The following is a 20914-nucleotide window of genomic DNA, read 5'->3' as shown; positions in this document are numbered from 1 at the left end:
TCCCCCATCCTGACGGACTCACCAACAGCGTCTGCAGCAGTACCAAGTACTATGGGTCATCCGGGTACATCAGTACCACCATGTGTCGTATATTATCAGTAGCACTATTGATCCCTGGAACCCTTTTAGCACAATGGGTCATCTGGAAATGTTAACACCACGAGTCACCCTCAACGAGTAAGACCGATTCTCATGACAGCAGTTGGCTATCACCACTATGGGTACTCCGAACCCAAAACTTCTTTCACATGGGTGGGCAGCTCGGCGGTACGACTGGTAGTTGTGAGTCATCCGCTGCAGGTAGTACCACGACCATGGCTCTTTACATCTAGTACTACGGGTCATACAGATACATCACTACCACGATGAGTTGTGTGATACTACCAGTACCACTATTGATGAAAAAGGGTTTCCCCCCGCTTTAGATTATAAAGCAACCAACCGATCGATACAACGAGCTTGCTGGGGCCGCAGCACAAACAAGCCCAAAAGAAAAGAAAGAAAAAGAAAGAGAAACAAATGCCGACAATGGCAGGTCGACGAAACAAAGATGACCAGTGACCGCTGCACCCACTAGAGAAGTACCACCACGCTTCTAGCACTCCAGGTGTCGCGTACCGAGCAGCACCTTCAGGAAGGAATGTGACGACGATGATTTGTTTTAGTTTCTTTTAAGCTTTTTTTTAGACAAAGTTTCTTTTAAGTTTTTTTTAGTTGAACTTTCTTTTAAGTTTTTTTAAGTAACAAGACCATTTTGTTATTTCAGATTTACGATATTTGATGCACGTGAGCACAATAGCCCATATAGTACTTACCAGCCCAATCCAGATACGTAATAGAATTGCCCATATAGTACTTAGCAGCCCAACTTACCAGCCACGTACGTAAACCTAGCCATAGACGCAAATCCCATCGGGAGCAGTTCATCAGGCGGCGGCTCCCTCTCGTCCACGCCCGACGACATCCTCTCCTCCGCGTCCGGCGACCCGGTGCTCCGCAACCGAACTGTATGTACACCTATGGTGTTTCCCTCCCTCTTATTACCGATCAGATTCAATTAATACAGTGGATGCGGACGGTGCCGCGGTGGTCGATCTGCGGATCCTTTTAGTGGCACATCGCATGCACTAAACTAAAATACAGATATCTAATACTTTATCTAAATTGTAGCAGTATGGGAGTTAGTAATTTGATCTATGTAGTGCACCTAGGACCTAGCACCAAGCACTCCGTACCTTCAGTTCGGCCACATTGTGTTGAATAGTGACAGTTTGAAATTAATAGATATTTCAATTTTCAAACATATTGTAACTAGCACTGTTATGTTGGTTTCTATAGGGATCATGGATTCAAAGGCACATCACAACCGAGTGAATGATGACAAGTACTTGCATCAGGCGCATCAAGAGATGGACAAGAATATGCAGCGGGAGTGAGAGGTGATGGACAAGAATCTGAAGCAGGAGCGGGCAACCGTGGACCGCATGAGGAAGGAGGAGCGTGCAGCCATGGAACAGATGATGAAAGAGGAGCTTGCAGCCATGGATCAGAGGTTGAAGCATTTCCATGATGATATGGACCTAAAGTTGAAGCAGGAGCGCAAGAACTTGGATCGCGCTATGTAGCTCGAGCGTGGCAGGATGGAATTCAATATCATGCAGGCGCGTGCGAACATGGACCTTATGTTGAAGCAGGAGCGTAATGACATGAATCACAAGTCCAAAATGGAGGAGATCCGCATGGAAGGGAATATAATGCAAGACCGTGTTCTACAACTCGAGCGTGGTAAGATGGGCTTCAATAACATCCAGACGCGTGTGGGCATGGACCTTAACTTACCACATGACCGCAATGATCTGGATTACAAGGCCAAGATGGAGGAGACCCGCATGGAAGGAAATACGATACAGGACCATGCTAATACACGCCTGAAGGTACGTTCCTTTATTTACTAAGATTATTATTCATTACATTATCCACACACAAAGCAAAATCAGTTTGTAACCACGGCAGGCTCAACAGGATGACAAGGCCAAGATGGAGGAGATCTGCATGGAAGGGGGTATGATGCAAGACCATGCTAGTACAGGCACGAAGGTATGTTTCATTATTTACTTATTATTCATTAAATTATCCACACACAAACCAAAATCAATTTATATCAACAGCATGCTCACGAAAAACAAGACATCCCTACACCAGAGCAATCTGTCTCATCAGTACCTCTACAGGTTGAACAAGAGATCCGTACACCAGAGCAATCTGTCTCATCCTATGTAAGTATGTTTTACAAATGGTAAGCACATCCTAAGTATGAACACTTTAATATTGTGGAAAAACTGATGTCAACGAGCCGTATGTAGGTAGTTGTAATGCAATTTATTGTTCATGTGGACGAAGAACTTTCTCATGTTCCTGAAGCATACCACAACAAGAAACCTGGTATGACGACAGTACTTGAACCTGCCAAGGTGGACTGGCATATAATGGTGAAAAATTTGCGTTACCATGGGTACAAAGGGGAAGCAGATTTGTACTACATCAAGCCTGGGTGCGTACCACCAGAAGGAATGGTAAAGATGTTAGGCCAGCATGATGTCAATGAAATGTTGTACACTTTAGAAGGGATAAAGAAATGTCATTTGTACATTGTGAAGAATTGTGCATTCCCAGATTATAGCGACGATGACATGTCTGAACAGGTTGGTTATATTGCCAAGTTCCTACTTATTATTTAAAAAAAGGGCCACATCATTTGCATGTTGACCTAAATACCTTTCGCATGCATATGGGCAGGACATGTCCGAAGAAGACATATATGCATGTGGGTACATGGATATCGGCGAGAGGGACATGGGCGAATATGGGTCATCGCCCAAAAGGAAGAAACTTGCAGATAACAATACGAAGAAAGCATTGGATTTCAGCAGCAGTGATGAGCCTCTTCAGTAGGCTTTTGGTTTTTCTACAATTTCAAGCTTTGGAGCTGAACTATTGTCCCAATTAGTGTTTGCATTATTTTTGATCCAACAATAACTTCATTCAAGTGACAATTTTGAGACTATGTTTACAATAATAGGCTTTCAACTTTGAGTTGTTGCTCAATTTTTAGATAAAAAGTTCCTTTGATGCCCGCACACTTAATTGTGGCTTTTACTATTTTTGCATTGCATATGCTGCACTAGTCCAAACCAGGTTTATGTTCGTAACATCAATGAAACGACCAGTTTTATTAAGAATGTCACTACATTTTGGATTGATGCAAATTTTCACAGGCACATTTCATGAGACGGGCAACGAGTATTAGCTTAAAATTTTGTTGCAATTTGTCAAAATGCATATTTTCCATCATATAGCTGTACATGTACCTGGGTATAACCAATCAGATAGCACATTGGTTGAATCAGTTTCAGAGTTCAGGGTCACTACATGACAAGCCAGAAATGATCACCTATCAGCAAGCTTAGGATAAGCCCCAACATGAAGTCTACAGTGCTCCTTCCGTACAAGCATTTCAGGCGACAACAATGTTCATTCGCATAAAAAATGAGCAGGAGGACCCGACCAACTCCAGTTGAAATAGTGCCACGTAAGACCAATTCCACAAATAATGTACACAGATGTAGTAGAGCAAGCACAACACAATATCATTAATAAACATATAAATGGGAGTCTTCTTCGTGGAACGCACACCTTGGTCATAATCAGTCATGATACATATGATAGTGTACGTACTCTGACTACATAGCATCCTAATTAAGCCATCACACTCTACAAGTTTTTTTGCGGCTACACTCTACAAGTTATAACAAAGATAATTACTAGAATTGCAAGTAAGGAAATGCAGCTCTCTTATCTTCCTTGCTGGAGCCTTTGTCCATCCAAAAGCTCCCACATATCCTTTTTCTTCACATGGCAACCCTGTTTCAGAGAAAGCAGAGGAGGTTTAGGATAGCGGCACACAAATTTAATTGAGAACAAGATAACAAGCTATCACATTTCTCTTTGGGATCAAGAAGCTCTCTTATGAGCACATTTAATTGAGAACAAGATAACAAGCTATCACATTTCTCTTTGGTAGCATATATAATCACAATTTAAAGAACTAAAGCTTTCTCTATGTAAAAGAAGTAACGCTAGAAATACTCCAGTGATGCAACATACAACCTAAAAATCATGCATAATTTGTGAAACTTGCACTAAAATGGCAGGTTTGCCAAAAACAGATAGACCGGATTAATTATGGACAAAGGACCTCCCAGGTTATCATTTGGGAGGGTCGTTTTCATCAGGTGGTCATTGTAATGCTCACATAGGATAGAGGCGGTTGGGCCACTTCGCCACCAACACAACATCACTCTCTTGAGGCTCAGCAGTTGCGTCCATTTTGCCAATGGCCTTGTACAGAGAGTTGTAGCTAACAGTTTGCTGCCATCATTTCCTACACAGCAACAGATATAATTAGTGCACTATAGTAATGAGTAAATCAGATGTAAAAATAAAAGTTAGACATATTTGACACCTCTTTCAATTTATTGCATGTACGCCGATCATGACCTTCCACCCCACAGTAGCCACATTTCCTCTTTGACCTTTGCTTCTTCATCTTTGCCTGCAACCTTTTCTTCGGTGCACCTCGGCCTTACACATGCACTGGGTCCAGAACCTTTTCCAAATCTCCACAATCAATTTCCGTCGTCTGTGGCAGCACCGGACCAAACCTAATGCATTCCTCCTGACCACGGCTTGATTCCTTGTTGCCATCTTGTTCACTCAGAACCATCTCCAGACGCTGATACTCCTCACTAGATTGACATGCCCGGAAACATGCCGCGTGACTCAAATTCCGCAACTCACGGTACCTCACAAGGCTTGCCGAATAGTCATACATCTCGCTCTTTCTGATCGGAGGGAATGCAGACTTCGCACTCATCGTCCACCTCATGGGAACACAACACCTAGGCAGCAGTTCCACTTGACGTATTCCCAAGATGTAGAATATGTGAGAGCATGGTGTTCCCAAGCATTCCAGCTTACGACAAGAACAACTGATCATGTACAAAGAACCTTCATTCATCTCACAGCGCACTTCAAACTTCTTCTCTCTTCTATCGATCTTAGCCACAACATATGTAGTCAACTCCCATGCATCTAGTATCTCGCTGATAACACATTTGCTGACAGCATTTATGCTCCATCTGACCAACTGAAACATACAAGGTGTGAAAACCCGGGCAGCATGTTTTTCAAGACTTGAAGCATCAGCGTCTGTAAATGGAACAGACTGCAAGGCCACGATGTCTAGGATCGCCTCGTTCAAGCGTCGTCCCGAAAGGCAACGCTCATAGTGCTCTAGCATATCAAACAATGTCATCTTACCCTCAAGATGTGTATGTAGCACGGAGTTTAGGCTCTCACTCCGCTGATTGCTGCTCAATCCTAAGAAACAACGCCCCACCAGGTATGGAGCACACCACAGCTTCCTCATCTGATACATCTGATGCAACCACGACTCCTCACTTGTCACTTCATTCCTTCGTAAGAACTCTATCCATTTTCTCTCATGCTCTACAGTAGAAGATGAGTCATATATGAAAGATCTGAATTCTTCCCTAACCTCATCATCATGCAGATGGCGTACGATGTTCTGCTGAATGTGCCATACACACAGCCTGTGGTATGAGTCAGGCCACACCACCCTGACCGCTCTCTGCATTGCAAGGTCCCCGTCAGTGATTACAGATATCGAATGCTTCTGCGACATGGCTTCAGAAAATGTCCGCAACATCCACTCGTACGCCTCGTTAGTTTCATGAGAAATAATCTCGCATCCAAAGATAACTGTGTTGCGGTGGTGATTCAACCCGACAAATGGCACAAATGGCAGATTATACTTATTGGTCCTGTATGTGCTATCAAAAACCACAACATCGCCGAAAGCCTCGTAGTCAAGGCGGGATTGAGTATCGGACCAGAACAATCCCTTCAGATGCCCATCTTTATCAACCAAGTATTTGAAGAAATAATCTGGGTCTCTCTCTTGCCGCGCCATCATGTGACGAATCACAGTCTGAGCATCGCCGGCAGCAACTGTTTCCTGCTTGTAGCGATGACAGAAGTTATAGATGTCCCTCGTCATGCATCCAACATGGTCATATCCACCGTACTGCATGCACAACACATCCATGATTTTGTGTTTCCGGATTCCAACACTTTCCATCTCTATAATGTCTGCTTTTTGCTCGTCGCTGATTCTTCTGTGGGAACGCAAAAAGCAAGCAAGGTCTCGTGGGGCCAGAGGATGATTGTGTTCATCGATGAAATCCTTCACAAACCATCGCCCTGTTTTCGCGACTCTTGCAATGACAAATTTCGCTTTACAACCCACACGAGTGATATTCCGTGGCTTCCTCTTCCTATCTTCTCTCTTCCTCTTCATGTGCTTCTCTTCACGGCAACCTTCACGACTACAGACAAGTTTCTTCAGAATTATCTTCTCGTTCGCTTCATCCCACTCAACATATCCTTTCCTCACACTAAAGCCTTTCTCAAGAGCATACTTGTTATAGAACTTAAAACCCTCTTCCTCGCTATCAAACATCCTGCTGACAACGTCGTCGTACTCAGCCATACACTCAGCACTTACATCGGCCATGTCTTCCTGCATATCACATACAAATTAACAACTGGTCTCAATCATGCACCAGAAGTAAAAGAATTTCCCTACTCACATATTCCTCTCAACATAAAAGGTTCAGAATGAGTTAAAAAAAGTGCAACATCTCATGCCTTTTATGATTACAGTATTGTTCATATGAAGAAAGAAAAAGCTGCTGTACAAAATGTCATGATCGAGTCACACTCAATAGTCAATAGTCATCTGCAGTTACAACTCACTGGCTACGAATACATCAGTTCACGGTAATAGTAAATCACAGAAGAAATCTTATCACAAATAACAAATAACAAAACCACTCAATCTACTAGATGTGACAAATACATCTGCAATGGGCGTGACATCTGCTTTATAACTATCGTAAACTGAATCTAATCTTACCAAAACCGCAATGGGTGTGACATCTGCTTTATAACTATCGTAAACTGAATCTAATCTTACCAAAACCGCAATGGGTGTGACATCTACTTGGACACTTGGAGGTGTTTGGACCATCGATCAGCATTGCTGACTTGTTGATTTTCAGAAACTAGATGATTTTTAGATCATTAATTCAGAAACTTGTTGATTTGTATATAAGTGATTTCAGAACATAGCAAACAAATTCAGAAACTGCAAAGCGATCAGAGCCGTTCCACTGTCACCACCTACACGCGTGCGAAATTGACAGCAGGCCTTTTCCTTAAGCTGGTTGGAAGCTACATGTTCAAGTTTCACCAAGGTCGATTAACTAGAATTTGGACAGGAAAAATAATAATTAGAAACATGAGGTTGATTAACTTGAATTTGGACAGGCAAAATAACAACAAAACATGCATTTAGCTAATATACACTGAAATAAAGTTTTCACTCCTTCACTGATTCTGAGAATTAGTGAGACTTAAATTGACCTCATAAAATTTATCCATGTTTGGAAACAAAGAAAGCAGTAATGCCAGATTATGTGTTGCAGTCTCCCTTACAACAGTTGCAGAATCTTTGACAAGTTTTTGCACAATAGATAGGATAGGGAATGGCGTATCTCAGGATGAACATATATTGTCAGTTCTCCACAGGACTAAGCAAGAAGTAACCTACGTTCCTCATATTGATGATTTATCTAAACACCAAGTAATTTAATTAAAATAAGATCTATAAATGAAGATGGCCAAAAGACTTGTCACAAAATTTGGATAGCTGCCCCAACACTGTCGTAGTAATTCAGAGCAAAGAGATTCAGAAAGAGCAGAGCTAATAGAGCAAATAGATTCAGATTGAGCCGGGGGTTGAGGGAACAGAGAGGAGGAAGGCAGGATTGGCGGTACCTGCCTATGGACTGGTCGCCGGCGTTGCTGGTCGGGTTATCGGCGGCGGGAGGCGCTGCTGGGGGCGATGGGGCAGCGGAGGCTTCGGCGCGCCGCGGCGGAGGGCATGTAGTTCCTGGCGGGAGGAGCGAGACCAAGGTACCGGACTTGCTTGGATCGGGCCGCCACGGGATTGCTTGATCGGAACCGCGCACCGAGCAAGCCGTCTACGAGCGGCAAGGGCGGCGGCGGCTATGTGACGAGAACTGGATTATCTGCGTGCGGACGGGCGACCAAGAAAGTGCCCTGAGGAACGGAACGGAAGAACCTACTCGGTTACTCATTTACCATCATACCCTTTTCATTAAAAAAAATCTTTAGATTATTTTTCCAGATCTAACGGTCAAAATAAATCAAAGACGGAGTTACACGAAATTACGAGTTGTAATTCGCCAATCACCGTAAAAGAGCTCATATTTCAATAGAAAATTTAGAATGGATGATTTTCCCGGAAGGGTCTATATATTTCTATATTTTCTACAAGGGAGTAAACGGCGCGGCAAAGCGCATGTTCCCTTCTATTCTTAGTCCTCTCATTGGAATGGCGTGCAACGGCGGCTGGTTCCGGGGCTGCATGGAACGTGGCAACTTTGGTGGCACCCCGGGCTTGATGTTAGCGCTGATCCACCCCTCGGACATGCCGTACTCGGCGGTGACCATGCAAGATTGCGGAGCAGCAGGGACGGCGGCATAAGGGGGCACGGGGGTCAAGGGGCGCGGGGGTGGGTGGCGTTGTATCTCTGGTCGAGGGCCTGTTATTCCTAGCAGATATGCATCACTGAATTTGGTTCCTCGAGGGCGTATAGCAGCCATAGTAGTCTTTATATCTCACCACCCCCAAATCAGTAATGTTGCAGTATAGTGCAGAAACAATGCATCTTTGGATGTTGGTTTGAACAGAAGTTGGGGAACATATGGGTTGCTTTTGATTATTAGAGTTCCAGTTTAGGAGGGAACAAACCAAACTGCAATCAGATTCTGTTGTTAGTGTTTGCACCAAGCTTTCTAAAATTTCAAGAACCTGACCTGATGTGGTTACGTAATTTTACTAACTACGGAGTACTTACTAGGGATGAAAATGGAGTGGAAAGTTTCCGATTTTCCAGACCAAAAATGGAAATGGAGAGAAAATATGAAAACAAAAATGAAAATTTGCAAAACGGAAATGAAAATGGAATTTTTTATGCGGAAATGGAAGCAAAAACAGAATGGTGTTTTCCGGTGAAACAGACGTGGAAACGGAACTTTTCGTTTCCGTAAATATGGAATTTCCGTTACTACTATAGGTAGCCCAACTACCAAAGAACATCTAATTACACAATGGGTAGAATGAGCGGAATTGATCATTTGAGGACCAACTTTTACTACCACACACGTACTCAACTAGACCCTATATGGGATTGTCATGTACTACTACAATACTATCCTATGTTGCTAACATAATCATATTATTTTGTAGTCATGTTAACAATTCCATCAATTTATTTGTTTTTTGTTTATATTTCTCTATGATCAAGGAGGTTTTAAGTTCTGGTCAAGAAACCGTTTTGTTTCCATGTTCGCTCTGTATTCGCTCAGTGTCTGTTTCCTTGCTTCCGTATTCGTTTCCGGGGTTTCTGTATTTGTTTCCGCTTCTGCAAAAAAATATGAAAACAAATATAGTAGCACCCAGTTCTGTCCGTTTTCGCACCGTTTTCATCCCTAGTACTTACTAATGCTTTTGTGTGCTGACTTCCGCTTGTGTGCTAAGGGGACCAGATCAATCTAAAGATGAAGAGCAACGACACATCGATTCGCGAGGCATTGGTTCGTCTTGGATATTATCATAAAAAAGAAGCACGGAATTGTGTGAGTGCCCACTAGCATCGGATCATAAAACCTTTTTTTTTGCGCCCAATGGTTGCCCCCTACTATTGTTGTATAAATATTGCTTCTGATAAGGTCCTCAATATCTGTTGATTGTCTACTAAACAGAAGTGAATGCCCACTCAGGCAACCTTATTTTTGCTTTTTGGTTAGGTGTCAAGACATGCTCACTTTTATTTTTGAAAATGTTAACGCCCACATGTGTGGGCGTTTGCATCTCGCCCACACGCGTAGATCCGCGTCCGTTTGTGAGCGCACGAATCTTGGAATGTTTCTAGTGCCACGTAGGACTGATCTGGTGTGTGGGCATTCACCCGGTCGTCCACACGGTCGTTTCGCCACACGGGAGGGGTTGGTGTGTGGGCGTTCAGCAGTTCGCCCACACGTCACTTTTCCACGCACGCACAAGGGCTAGTGTGTGGGCATTTGCCATCTCGCCCACACGCCTGTCTCATCTCCCACACCCAAGTTGCCACTTGCCATGTGTTTTGCAGTGTACATGGCAACTGCCCTAGTGTGCTTTATAAGCAGGTGGCAATTCTTTTTTTTACCCGAACGTGTCAGTTGCCATGTTTTTTGCGGGGTACACGGCAACTGCCCTAGTGTGCTTGTAAGCTGATGAAAACTTTTTTTTTACCCAAACATGTTCTTTTGCTATGTCTTTCTGTAGCGCTACACGCCAACTGCCTAATGTTAGTAGGTGGCAACTCCTGAGGTTTTCAAATCATGGCAACTGTAGTAAACCAGAACATACATGTCAACTGCCTAGTGTTAGTAGGCGGCAACTGGAACTAGTGACTAAAAATGGCATCTGGAACTTTTTGACATGAGATGGCAACTGCAGTTGTCCGACATGGCAACCGTAGTTCAGCGACATGGCAACTGCAGTTAAACGAACATGGACGAGGGTCTGGACCATGGCAACTGCGGGCACGCGGTGACTGTCACGCGTGGCGTGCGTGACCACGAGGTACGAGGCCTGACATACGGGGCGTGTGGGCGTTATCTATTTCGCCCACACGCATGCGTGTGAGAGGGAACGGGAGGGAAAAAAGAGATGTGTGGGCATTACTTGTTTTGCCCATACGTAGATGTGTGGGCTGTCCCTCTTATACACCACACAAAATGTGTGGACAGACTCCCTAACGCCCACACGTGTGGCACTTATCGACGTCCATTTTCAATTTTCGGAAAGGTGGGGTGGTGTTTCTGTAGAGCAGGCACATCTAGAGGCTTCCTTTGCTTGGTGTGGCACTTATAGTTCCAATGGATTTCTGCACACTGCACATAGGAAATATTTCTTTGTTATCAGCATGCACATGATTTGGCATTGTTGAAGTACATTTTCTGATCAAGGAAAGTAGTTTCAGATAACTGGCCTACTTTTTTTATCCTGTTATCCACTCAATGGTGATATAAAACAATAATCTCTAGGAATCATATTGATCTAGGTAGGAATAGGATGCAAAGATTGATGCTATATACCACAGTTTAGTTATGTGCAAGTTCGTCTATATTTGCTAAATATTTACAGATCTGCATAAGTGTGAGCCGAAGAGCAGAGGTGCATGTGGCACAGCGTAAGAATACATTGACACTGTAATACTATGATTTCTCCCTAGCCACTCAACACACTATCAAGCTAGCAATAGTGATAGCTAATCCTTGCATTGGAAATTCATTGAAAGAAGGCGCTATGCCGGGCAGTTGCTATCAGCAGAGGTCGAGGTCGTGTGTGGGTGCAGCGGTTCCAGAGGACGAAGAATGCCTTGCTATCGGAAAGTTCTTAGCCATTGGCATCATTCCCATGTATCGGCATGGTCCTGCTGCGCTATAATTTTGTAAAGTATGCTTTTTAATTACATATCAATAGAAAACCTACCATCGGGCAAGCATAGTCAGCGATCTTCAAGGCTTTATATATGAACATAAAATCTGAGGTTAGTTGTGTTGTTGATAGTCTTCTAAGATTATTGAGACAACTTTCCATCAGTTTCCGTGTACTAAAAAAATGCTTTCTACACATGTAGATATGTGATATATTGAGCTTTTAGCAGCTTTTCATGTCTTCCTACTTTGAATAATTCAGTGGTTCATGTATGCAAGGAGGCACTGTTCGTTTGTCAATGGGTTTATATGTTACCTTCTTCCGGCTTGTTCTTTGTGGAGAGTGCCCCTCTTCCAGGTAGAGAGGAATTAAGTCCAAAGTGCATGCAAGAATTCTTTTCATAGATAATTACTTTGGCAGTTTATGCAACTTGTTTTATGATTCAGAATACACTTATGCATGCTTCTGAATAATGGATTTAGAATATACTTATGCATGCTTCTGAATAATGCATTCAGAATACATTTTATGCAAGCTTCTTACTATCAACGATAGAGTGGTTGAAGCTGAAACATTTAGTTTGAGAGCCATATTTCTTTTACAGGATGTTGATAGCCGCATTACTAATTACCTGAAGAGGTGAGCAAGATAGCAGCGAATAGAAATGCATTGGCCACTGGCACGCGGCACGTCTGACCATTAAACAGATACATTGGCTCAATCTTCAGCGCAGCAAGGCTCTAAAATGCATTGGCTCAAGATGGAATAATGACCAAAAGATTTTACATCCCTACAGAAGAACATTGTAGCAAGGCGCGCGTATCCCTCTAGTGCGTATGCGTGCTTCCACAAGAAGCACATATGTGCTTCGCCGAAAGTGAAACACATGTGTGCTTCCACGTGAACATAATTTTGCTTCTAAAAAAATGGAGCACCATTTAGTACAATTTTGAAGAACATGCGAACTGTAGTTTTTGAGCATAGATTTCGCCAAAAAACATGGAAATCTATGAACATGTGATCTAATTTGAAAAAAACTTGACGTGGGAAATGCAATAGTGAAAACAGTTTGTGATTTAAACGCATGGTTCGAGATAAATCATTTTCATAATTCAACTATTATATGAAAAAAACACTACATAACCCACTCATCTGTTTCTAATTGCCACAACTTGTCACGGTCAGAGGATTTTTTGTTTTTTGAGGACAACCATCAGAGAAGAAGAGAAGGTGGAAGTGACATTTGTTTTCTGTATGATCCAGCCCACCAAAACTAAAGCTCTAGACGAGGCGGATAAGCCCAGGCTTAAACAGAAAGCACGGCCCAGTCTGACTAGTCACTAGTCCCATTCCCCCCACCTCCGTCCTCTGCCGCCGACGGACGATGGCGTCCGTCCCCGAGACGCGGCCGGCGCCGCTCGCCGCCTTCACGTCGCTCCTCGCCGCGCGCCGCTTCGGCGCGGCGAAGTCGATGCTCCCGTCCCTCCTCACCCCCACCCTTCTCGCGGTCCCCTTCGCCGACCTCGCGGCCGGCTCCCTCCCGCGCGCCGCGCCGCGGCACGCCGTCGCGGCCTTCCACGACATGCTCTTCCGCGCGTACGCAGACGCGGGCGCCCCCGAACGCGCGGCCGAGGCGCTCGACCTCACCGTCTCCCGCCTCGGCAGCCTCGACCCGCGCTCGCTCACCTCGTCGCTGCTCTCGCTCCGCCGGACCGGCCATCTGCTCCCCGCCGCCGAGCTCCTCAGGAAGGCGCTCGCTTTCTCCCCGGGCTCCATCACGCCCCTCTCGGCCTCGGTCGTCGTCGACGGCTTCTGCAAGGCCGGCCGCATGGACGACGCCCGCCGCCTGCTCGACGAAATGCCAAGGCACGGCGTGAAGCTCAATGCGTGCTGCTATAACTCGCTGCTTGACAGCTACACGCGCCAGAAGAACGATGGACGGGTTGCGGAGGTGCTGAAGGAGATGGAGAGTGGAGGCGTGGAGCTGACTGTCGGGACGTATACGATCCTTGTCGATGGTTTGTCGATGGCTGGCGATATCAGCAAGGTTGAGTCCGTGTTTGATGAGATGAAGAGGAAGAATGTCGCAGGCGATGTCTACTTCTACAGTGTGGTCATCAATGCGTATTGTCGGGCTGGGAATGTGCGGAGGGCGTCTGAGGTGTTTGATGAATGCGTTGGCAATGGCATCGAGCCGAATGATCGTACTTATGGAGCATTGATCAATGGGTTCTGTAAGATTGGGCAGATAGAGGCTGCTGAGATGTTGCTGACAGATATGCAGTTGAGAGGAGTACGACTTAACCAAATCGTTTTCAATACGATGATTGACGGGTATTGTCGCCATGGCATGGTGGACAAGGCCCTGGAAATTAAGGCGGTCATGGAGAGGATGGGCATCCAGTTGGATGTCTATACATATAACACGCTTGCGTGTGGGCTCTGCAGGGTGAATAGAATGGAAGAGGCCAAGAAGCTACTGCATATCATGACCGAGAATGGAGTCAAGTCAAACTATGTCAGCTACACAACGTTGATCAGCATCCATTCCAAGGAGGGTGACATGGTAGAGGCAAGAAGGCTGTTCCGAGATATGGAAGGTAAGGGGTCAAGACCAAGTGTCGTAACCTACAATGTCATGATTGATGGGTACATCAAGAATGGGAGCATACGAGAAGCCGAGCGGTTCAAAAAGGAGATGGAGAAGAAAGGGCTTGTTCCAGATGTATACACTTACGCAGCAATAGTTCATGGGCACTGTGTCAATGGGAAGGTGGATGTGGCACTGCGGTTGTTTGAAGAGATGAAGCTGAGGGGTGCCAAACCTAACGTCGTGGCATACACAGCTCTGATATCAGGTCTAGCAACGGAAGGCAGATCAGAGGAGGCCTTCCAGTTGTATGACAATATGTTGGCAGCTGGATTGACTCCAGATGATACTCTATATTCTATGCTTGTTGGGAGCCTCCATACAGATAAAAGAAAACATGAAATCCCCTGAAGAATGTAAGGTTTGTCAGGCTTATTGTTCTTAACAGATGATACTGTAAGGGAATTGACCGAATCCTCTCTCACATGAATCACCGTGAACACCAAGGCTGGTAGCGCTGTTGCCATGTCCAGGGTTGATGTGCTACGGGGATCCGGCGTCGCTACCAGTTTGAGGCAGGACCGCAGAAAGGCTGGCACAACACTGATTTGGTGCTCTACCAGTCCGATGCCGCCGAATACCTCCACATGGAGGAGCGTGGAGGAGGACATCATGTAAGGTGAGGGCCAAAGGCTTGGTTTTACTGTGTTGATTGGAACATCTGAATGGATAGAAACCTACTGTCGTATTATTTTGTTCAGGGTTTCAGGCCTTTGGATGTACTGAACGATTAATTATTATAAGATGAGGGGCTTGCCTATTTTGGAGCATGTCGATGTCGATGTTAATTGTTTTTGTCTTACTTCTGAGTGCATTAAATTTGGATATTCGGCACCTGGATCAGATTATTTAATGAATAGGTTAAAATTATAGTAATTTCATTTTTGAAATTGAATTAGTTGATAAACCTTGAAACTGAGGGTCCAGACATGATGTGCTGAAGTGAGCAAGTATTTTACTAACAACACCGTATAAATGCCCGCCCAGTCTTCAGTTTGGCAGTCTTGATAATTGTCATCCTTATGCTTGTCTTCTAATGCGTTGACTTACTTTGACTGTCAAATTTAGGACATGTCAGCTTTGGTTTCTTCCTCTGGCATACATACATTCTTTAATATAGTTATATTGACATACTCCGGAAGTTCATGTTTTCACTTGAGGTTAGCCAAGCCGAGCCTTTGGATGTCAGTAATGACTATTGTGGTCTTTCTGTTAGTTCTTGACAGGCATTCGAAGTTAGAACCTCTTCAAACTGTAATAACTATCCTAGTTGATTTTGGTAATCATGAATGGTAGAATCTTCAGAATTTTTGGCCGAAGATTAGTGGTCTGCTGGTCTTGCAAAGCTGTTTCCTTTCCGTAGTGAACTTGATATGCTTAGTGGCTTGATTGTAGATAACTAGATGTACCAAACTATGAATTTATGTCACGGGATTTTTTTTTTTTGAACTTTTGATCCACCGCTTTATTGTAACCACAGCATGTGGTGGCAATTAGGTTGGCATGGGAAGCTGTAACCACCAATAGGCTGCTGCCATCATGAAATTGGTCATTCACATTGAACTAGTATTAGCCAATGCGTAAACTATCGGTTGTCTTAAATCATGCAATCGATGAATAATTTCTGTTTGCTTATGGTGGCACGTCTATGATACACATGGTTTGAACCCTGTGACTCTGACTTTACAGCTTCATGCTTGCAGGTCTGGTTTGGCTACAATACAGTCAGTATTGAAAGATTTGCGTTCTCTGTTCTTGCCAAATTGCAATCAATTTAAAGTTCTACCACCATTCTGGATTGTGCAACTTTTACATAGAGAAGGGGCGGAAACGAGGCGACAAGCAGAGATCTGGTCTACACCCTATACACTATCCTATCCGAAAAGTTCTGCTCTCTGGAAGTTCCATGGTTAACTTATTATGCTACTGCAGTATTACCTAGTGCTCACTGCGGATTGCGCCGTGAGCTACTTATGTTAGTAATACTACACGTTCAGTTTCTCTGAAAGAAAATGGGTGTGTAAAATCAGCCACGAAGGATTTGATTCAGAGTATTTATGGAACCATTTCTCTAATTCAAGTACCTTTTCAAAATACATGGTATATAGAACTGTTACAAAATAAGCAATTAGACGTTTCACTCTTACAGGGTTTTGAAACCTATGCACTTCAGTTTGCTGATGCTGGTATAGTGGCATGTGGCACGCAAGCGAGATGTGCAAGCGAGTTCATATATGTATCTACCCCTCCTGATCTAATGTACTATGTATTTACCTACTTTTTCTGGGTGGTCCACAGGAGTAAGTTGAACATCCACCAGCACAAGTTCTGTTTGAATCAGGGGCCGCAAATTTCATGCTTGCACCGCAGTTTGTTGCTCCGTCTGTTCATCACCAGTCTTGAGTACCTGGTCTTGTGTCTTCCCGGCTTGCTCCGTTTTCGAGCTTGCCTTCTCTTCCTGGAGAGCAGACCTGATTTCCTTGATGTCCTTGAAGCAACAAATGACACGATGTGAGCTTGAAATGTTTCAAGGATACACAGAGCCAGAAGGCAGTAAAAAGGTCGACTGAAAGAGGACATACGGATTTTAGGTGCTGCACTTCAGAAGCGAACCCCTCCTTCACCTCCACAAGCTCCTACAGGTAACTTACCCGTCAGCATATATATTTATCCCAGCCTGGGAAAACAGAGAGCTGCGGAAACTGAATTACTCCCTCCGTTTCTTTTTACTCCGCATATTAAGTTTATCTTAAACATTGTAAAATTTGATCAAATATATATTTTAAAAGTATGAACACCTACAATATCAGCTAAGCACAATATTTCACAATGAATCTAATGATATTGATTTGGTATTGTAAATGCAGATATGTTTTTCTATAAACCTAGCCAAAATTTTAAAAAGGTTAACTTAAAGCAAACCTAATATGCGAACTAAAAAGTAATGGAGGAGTAGTGCTCACGTTGTGGCAGGTCTTGACCTGCGCCTCAACGTTGGAGCGCCATTTCTGCACGTCCTGGAAACGGAGTCCAATGTCAAAGTCAAACTCAAACTCCTCACAGGAGCCCTTGGATGCATGTTACAAGGGCGATCCAACGGCCCGTATACGATACCTGTTTGAGCTTCTGGATCCTGGCCAGCAGCTCCCCCTGCGACGAGGTCAGCTCCTGCAAACCACCACAAAATCAGCCGATCGCCATTAAAACCCAGGCAAGCGGAGCTAAGCGGATGATGCGCCATGGAAGTGGCCTGACCTTGATGCGCGCGTCCAGCGGCTCGAGCCCACCTGACAGCTTCTGCGGATCAAGAACAGAACAGGAACAAGCGAGAATGGGTCAGAGTCGTCGTGGAAGGAAGACGGCTCACTGTTGCTCAAGCGGCTGGCAATGGATCGTGTTCGTACCGGGCGAGTCGCCGGCGGTGGAGCAGGAGGCGGAGTCGCGGCGGCGGTCTCCGCCATCTCGCTTGGGGCTTGATCGGTCGCCGGTGAGGAGGGGAGGGGAGGGTGGATCGAGCGCGACGCTGCTGGCTTTGTAGTACCTGGTGTACGCTTGCCTGAAGGTGCATTTAGTTTCAAACGTAAGCAAAGTTGTTGGGTTTGGTTGCAGACACTTGTCTCCCGCCTTCGAAGGCATGTCACGTACGTACGTGACAAAAGGAAGGAGATCGCCAGCACTTTTCAGATCCAGAATGTGCAGAGCATGTGATCCACCGCTCCCCTGGGAATCGATGCAAATGACCGTGTTCGGTGGGTTTAGTTTGTAGCATCTAGGCTTGAAGAGAACGAGAAGCAAGCGTAAAGATATAAAAGTATGTACAATAAAAATAAATAAGAAATAAGTACACATTTCCATCTCCCGGTTTGTCACCCCCTTTGACTTTAACCAATGAAATTGGACATAATGGTCACTCGAGCTCGTAATGGTATGCGAAAGCACCTGTTCGGACCCAAAACCCCCTGGTTCTCGCGTCGCCCCTCGTGGGCGACTCGAGGGCGACCGAACCCTAGCGCCTCGAACCCTCCTTCCCCCTCCCCCTGTCGCCCGAGGACTCCGCCGGCCCAACTGTGCGGCCTCTGATGAATGTGGCGGTGAGGCTCTGCTGCCCTGCCCCGTCGCAAGGGGCTCCGAAAGCCGGGGCGGCGGCCCCGGGTGGAGATGGCGGCGCGGATCTCACCGGTGGATGTCATCGCGGGAGCTGGCCGTCCCTTCCGGTCGTGCGGGCGGCGAAGGTCCTCCGTGGCTGCGGGATGCACCGGTGGCTCCGCCTGATCTGGATCTTGGCCTCCTCCCCTTGCTACAGCCTGCCTGGCCAGATCTGGCTGTTGGGCGTGGGGTGGTGGGAGCTCTGGAATGGGGGAAACCCCTGGACTACTTCGCGTCGACCTCGACGCCATCCGCGCCCCTGCGCCGGTCCCCTCCTGAGGGCGCGTCGAGCTTCCAATCTCGTCACCTCACTTCCTCCCCTACGCTCCCAAGTGAAAGCCTTGGCCTTTTGGGCCGGACGACAGTGGCGTTCCAATGGCGTGTTCCTCCTTGGAGGCATCGTGCTATAGATAGGCGGAGGTTACAGCTGTGTTGTTTGGTGGATGGTGGCGGTGGTGGTACACTGCTCTCTAGGCCGCCGGTGATGTGGGAGGCGGGTTGGCTAGTCCGCAATCCTTCGGCGGCTCTTCTCCGGTACCATAGTGGGTTGTTGGCTGGTGTATGGCGTCTTCATGTAGTGGCACGACATGGATGTAAGGGAGACGGCGTTCTCCTCTCCAACATTGGCCCCTTTGGATCAACAACAGTGTCGGGTTTCTCTCCATGCAGTCCAGCCTCTCTCGTCCACTTTCGTCGGCGCCTTTGGTTGGCCTCTGCTCTACCGCTGTAGTTGTGGTGGGCGCTCTGGCGGCTTGACTGTGGTTTCTTGGTGTAGGCGATGGCGTTTGCAGCTTTGCTACTTGTAGCTCCTGGTTTCAAGTGTGATATGCCTGTGATATTTCAGTTTTTGGTCAAGTTTTGGCCTTTGTAATCAGCTCCTTCGTACCCTAGCCGGTTGATGGCTTCATGCCTTTTCTCTAGAAAACATGGTATGATCATGGTTTGCTTTTTTTCGGTGATTTTGTACTGCATGTTCCTCATCGCAATTTCAATGCCCCCACCCCCAAGACCCATGGACAACACATCTGTCCTCCTGAGGTCCAAGGGTAGCACATCAGTCCAAGGAGAAGCGCCATCATCTATGGAAGAGACCTTCCACTTAACTGCATCAAAGGATAACAAATGGAGCTATATAAAGGGCACCACAGAAGTGGAGGGGCTCCTTTTGCCTAGTTTAGCCATCACGTAGAAGATTTTCCACGCATACTGTTGAGACCACCTCCATCATCATCATGAGACACATGGAGTTCGTTGTCATGGTAATTTACCAACAATAACCCAGGGTAGCGAATGCATCAGAGATCCAGATAGTGACACAGGGAAAAATTTACCCAGATTCAGGCACTTGGATCGAGGTAGCACTCTACTTCCTGCTTGTCTTTTCGATGATCTAGTCTTGTATGATAATTAAGGTTTGTTTTTACAAGGGGGTCGATCTCGAGATCATGTAGGGCTTGTACATCAGATGCCTTGCTAGATTAAGGTGCCTATGGGGGGGGGGAGGGGTCTGTGTCAGACCTTATATAGGTGGCCGAGGTAGAGGTCCCGAGTCATCCATGGAGTTGTCCTATTCTACATATGGTAGATAACTAGGGTCGGTTTGTACATGCTATATACATATGATTCATATCCTAATACGGAGAGGAGTCCTCCATCTTGTCCCCCAAGGTGGTGACACACTATAGACCCAATCTGCTAGCCAGAGCCCATTCGCAGGGCACTAGAGGCCTTCTCACAGAACCAAAATAAACTAAAAATGCTTGGTAGCAGTGATCACTCCTTATCCTTTTACCTATAAGAGGTCAACACAATTAGTTTCCCTTCACTTCAGAGGTCTACATGATTGCTGTAGAGCTCCCTTGTGGGTTTCGACCATTGATTATTGGGCAGATATGCAGGACTACCTTGATGTCTTGCAAAGAACAAGGTTTAGTTGTACATTTTTTGAAGTAAGAGTATCGATCCCACAGGGAGCACAAAAATCAGTCTTTGTCTCTTGTATAGCTTAAATATTAATGCCTGGAAGTTAAATGCAATCCAAAGAAAAGTGGATGGAATAAAAATATTGGGTGATTGAGGTGAGCTAAGAAATAAACTTCCAAAAATAAAATAAAGTAACATTGGACAAAACTGAAGTTTGTTGAAATCGATAGGACTAAGGCGTTCTCAGGGAGTCCGGATTCTCCACTAGTGTGTGTTTATGCAACCGATGCCTAAGCATAATGCTACTTCAGATTCCTAAGCCACTTTATATGTTTCTCTTTGTGGGCGGAGCCAGGTATAGATACGTGTATACACGCGGTAGCCACGTATCACATACGGCACCATCGTTCTTCCCCATTCCAGTTATCAAACGGTGATTAAGGGGAAAAAGATCCCGTGAACGCAGCCTAAAAGCAATCTCC

General features: G+C 45.4%; 3 protein-coding genes across 5 annotated transcripts; 1 reads left to right on the top strand and 2 right to left on the bottom strand.

The window, feature by feature from the left end:
- Positions 1–3635: 3635 nt before the first annotated feature.
- LOC119362499 (protein FAR1-RELATED SEQUENCE 5-like) lies at positions 3636–8239 on the bottom strand. Of its 2 annotated transcripts, none has more exons than XM_037627724.1 (4): positions 7981–8239; positions 4523–6661; positions 4313–4441; positions 3636–3921 (listed from the first exon to the last, which is right to left on the bottom strand). In XM_037627724.1, the coding sequence occupies exon 2, from the start codon at positions 6653–6655 to the stop codon at positions 4643–4645; it is 2013 nt and encodes a 670-aa protein (XP_037483621.1). In that variant the 5' UTR covers positions 6656–6661; positions 7981–8239; the 3' UTR covers positions 3636–3921; positions 4313–4441; positions 4523–4642. The 2 variants fall into 2 exon arrangements, with proteins under 2 accessions (XP_037483621.1, XP_037483622.1); XM_037627725.1 differs by having other exon boundaries at positions 4313–4428.
- Positions 8240–13078: 4839 nt separating this feature from the next.
- Positions 13079–16288, top strand: LOC119362496 (pentatricopeptide repeat-containing protein At2g32630-like). Of its 2 annotated transcripts, XM_037627721.1 has the most exons (3): positions 13079–14724; positions 14811–14982; positions 16067–16288. In XM_037627721.1, the coding sequence occupies exon 1, from the start codon at positions 13098–13100 to the stop codon at positions 14712–14714; it is 1617 nt and encodes a 538-aa protein (XP_037483618.1). In that variant the 5' UTR covers positions 13079–13097; the 3' UTR covers positions 14715–14724; positions 14811–14982; positions 16067–16288. The 2 variants fall into 2 exon arrangements, with proteins under 2 accessions (XP_037483618.1, XP_037483617.1); XM_037627720.1 differs by having other exon boundaries at positions 13079–14982.
- A 115-nt stretch (positions 16289–16403) lies between these two features.
- On the bottom strand, positions 16404–17924 carry LOC119362497. Its single transcript, XM_037627722.1, has 6 exons — positions 17768–17924; positions 17619–17660; positions 17478–17531; positions 17327–17380; positions 16946–16999; positions 16404–16851 (listed from the first exon to the last, which is right to left on the bottom strand). Exons 1-6 carry the CDS (start codon positions 17822–17824, stop codon positions 16717–16719), a joined length of 396 nt encoding a protein of 131 aa, XP_037483619.1. The 5' UTR covers positions 17825–17924; the 3' UTR covers positions 16404–16716.
- Positions 17925–20914: the final 2990 nt, after the last annotated feature.

This window comes from Triticum dicoccoides, chromosome 2B, assembly GCF_002162155.2.
Source record: "Triticum dicoccoides isolate Atlit2015 ecotype Zavitan chromosome 2B, WEW_v2.0, whole genome shotgun sequence".
NCBI classification, from domain to species: domain Eukaryota; kingdom Viridiplantae; phylum Streptophyta; class Magnoliopsida; order Poales; family Poaceae; genus Triticum; species Triticum dicoccoides.
This window is presented reverse-complemented; position numbering and strand designations above follow the sequence as displayed.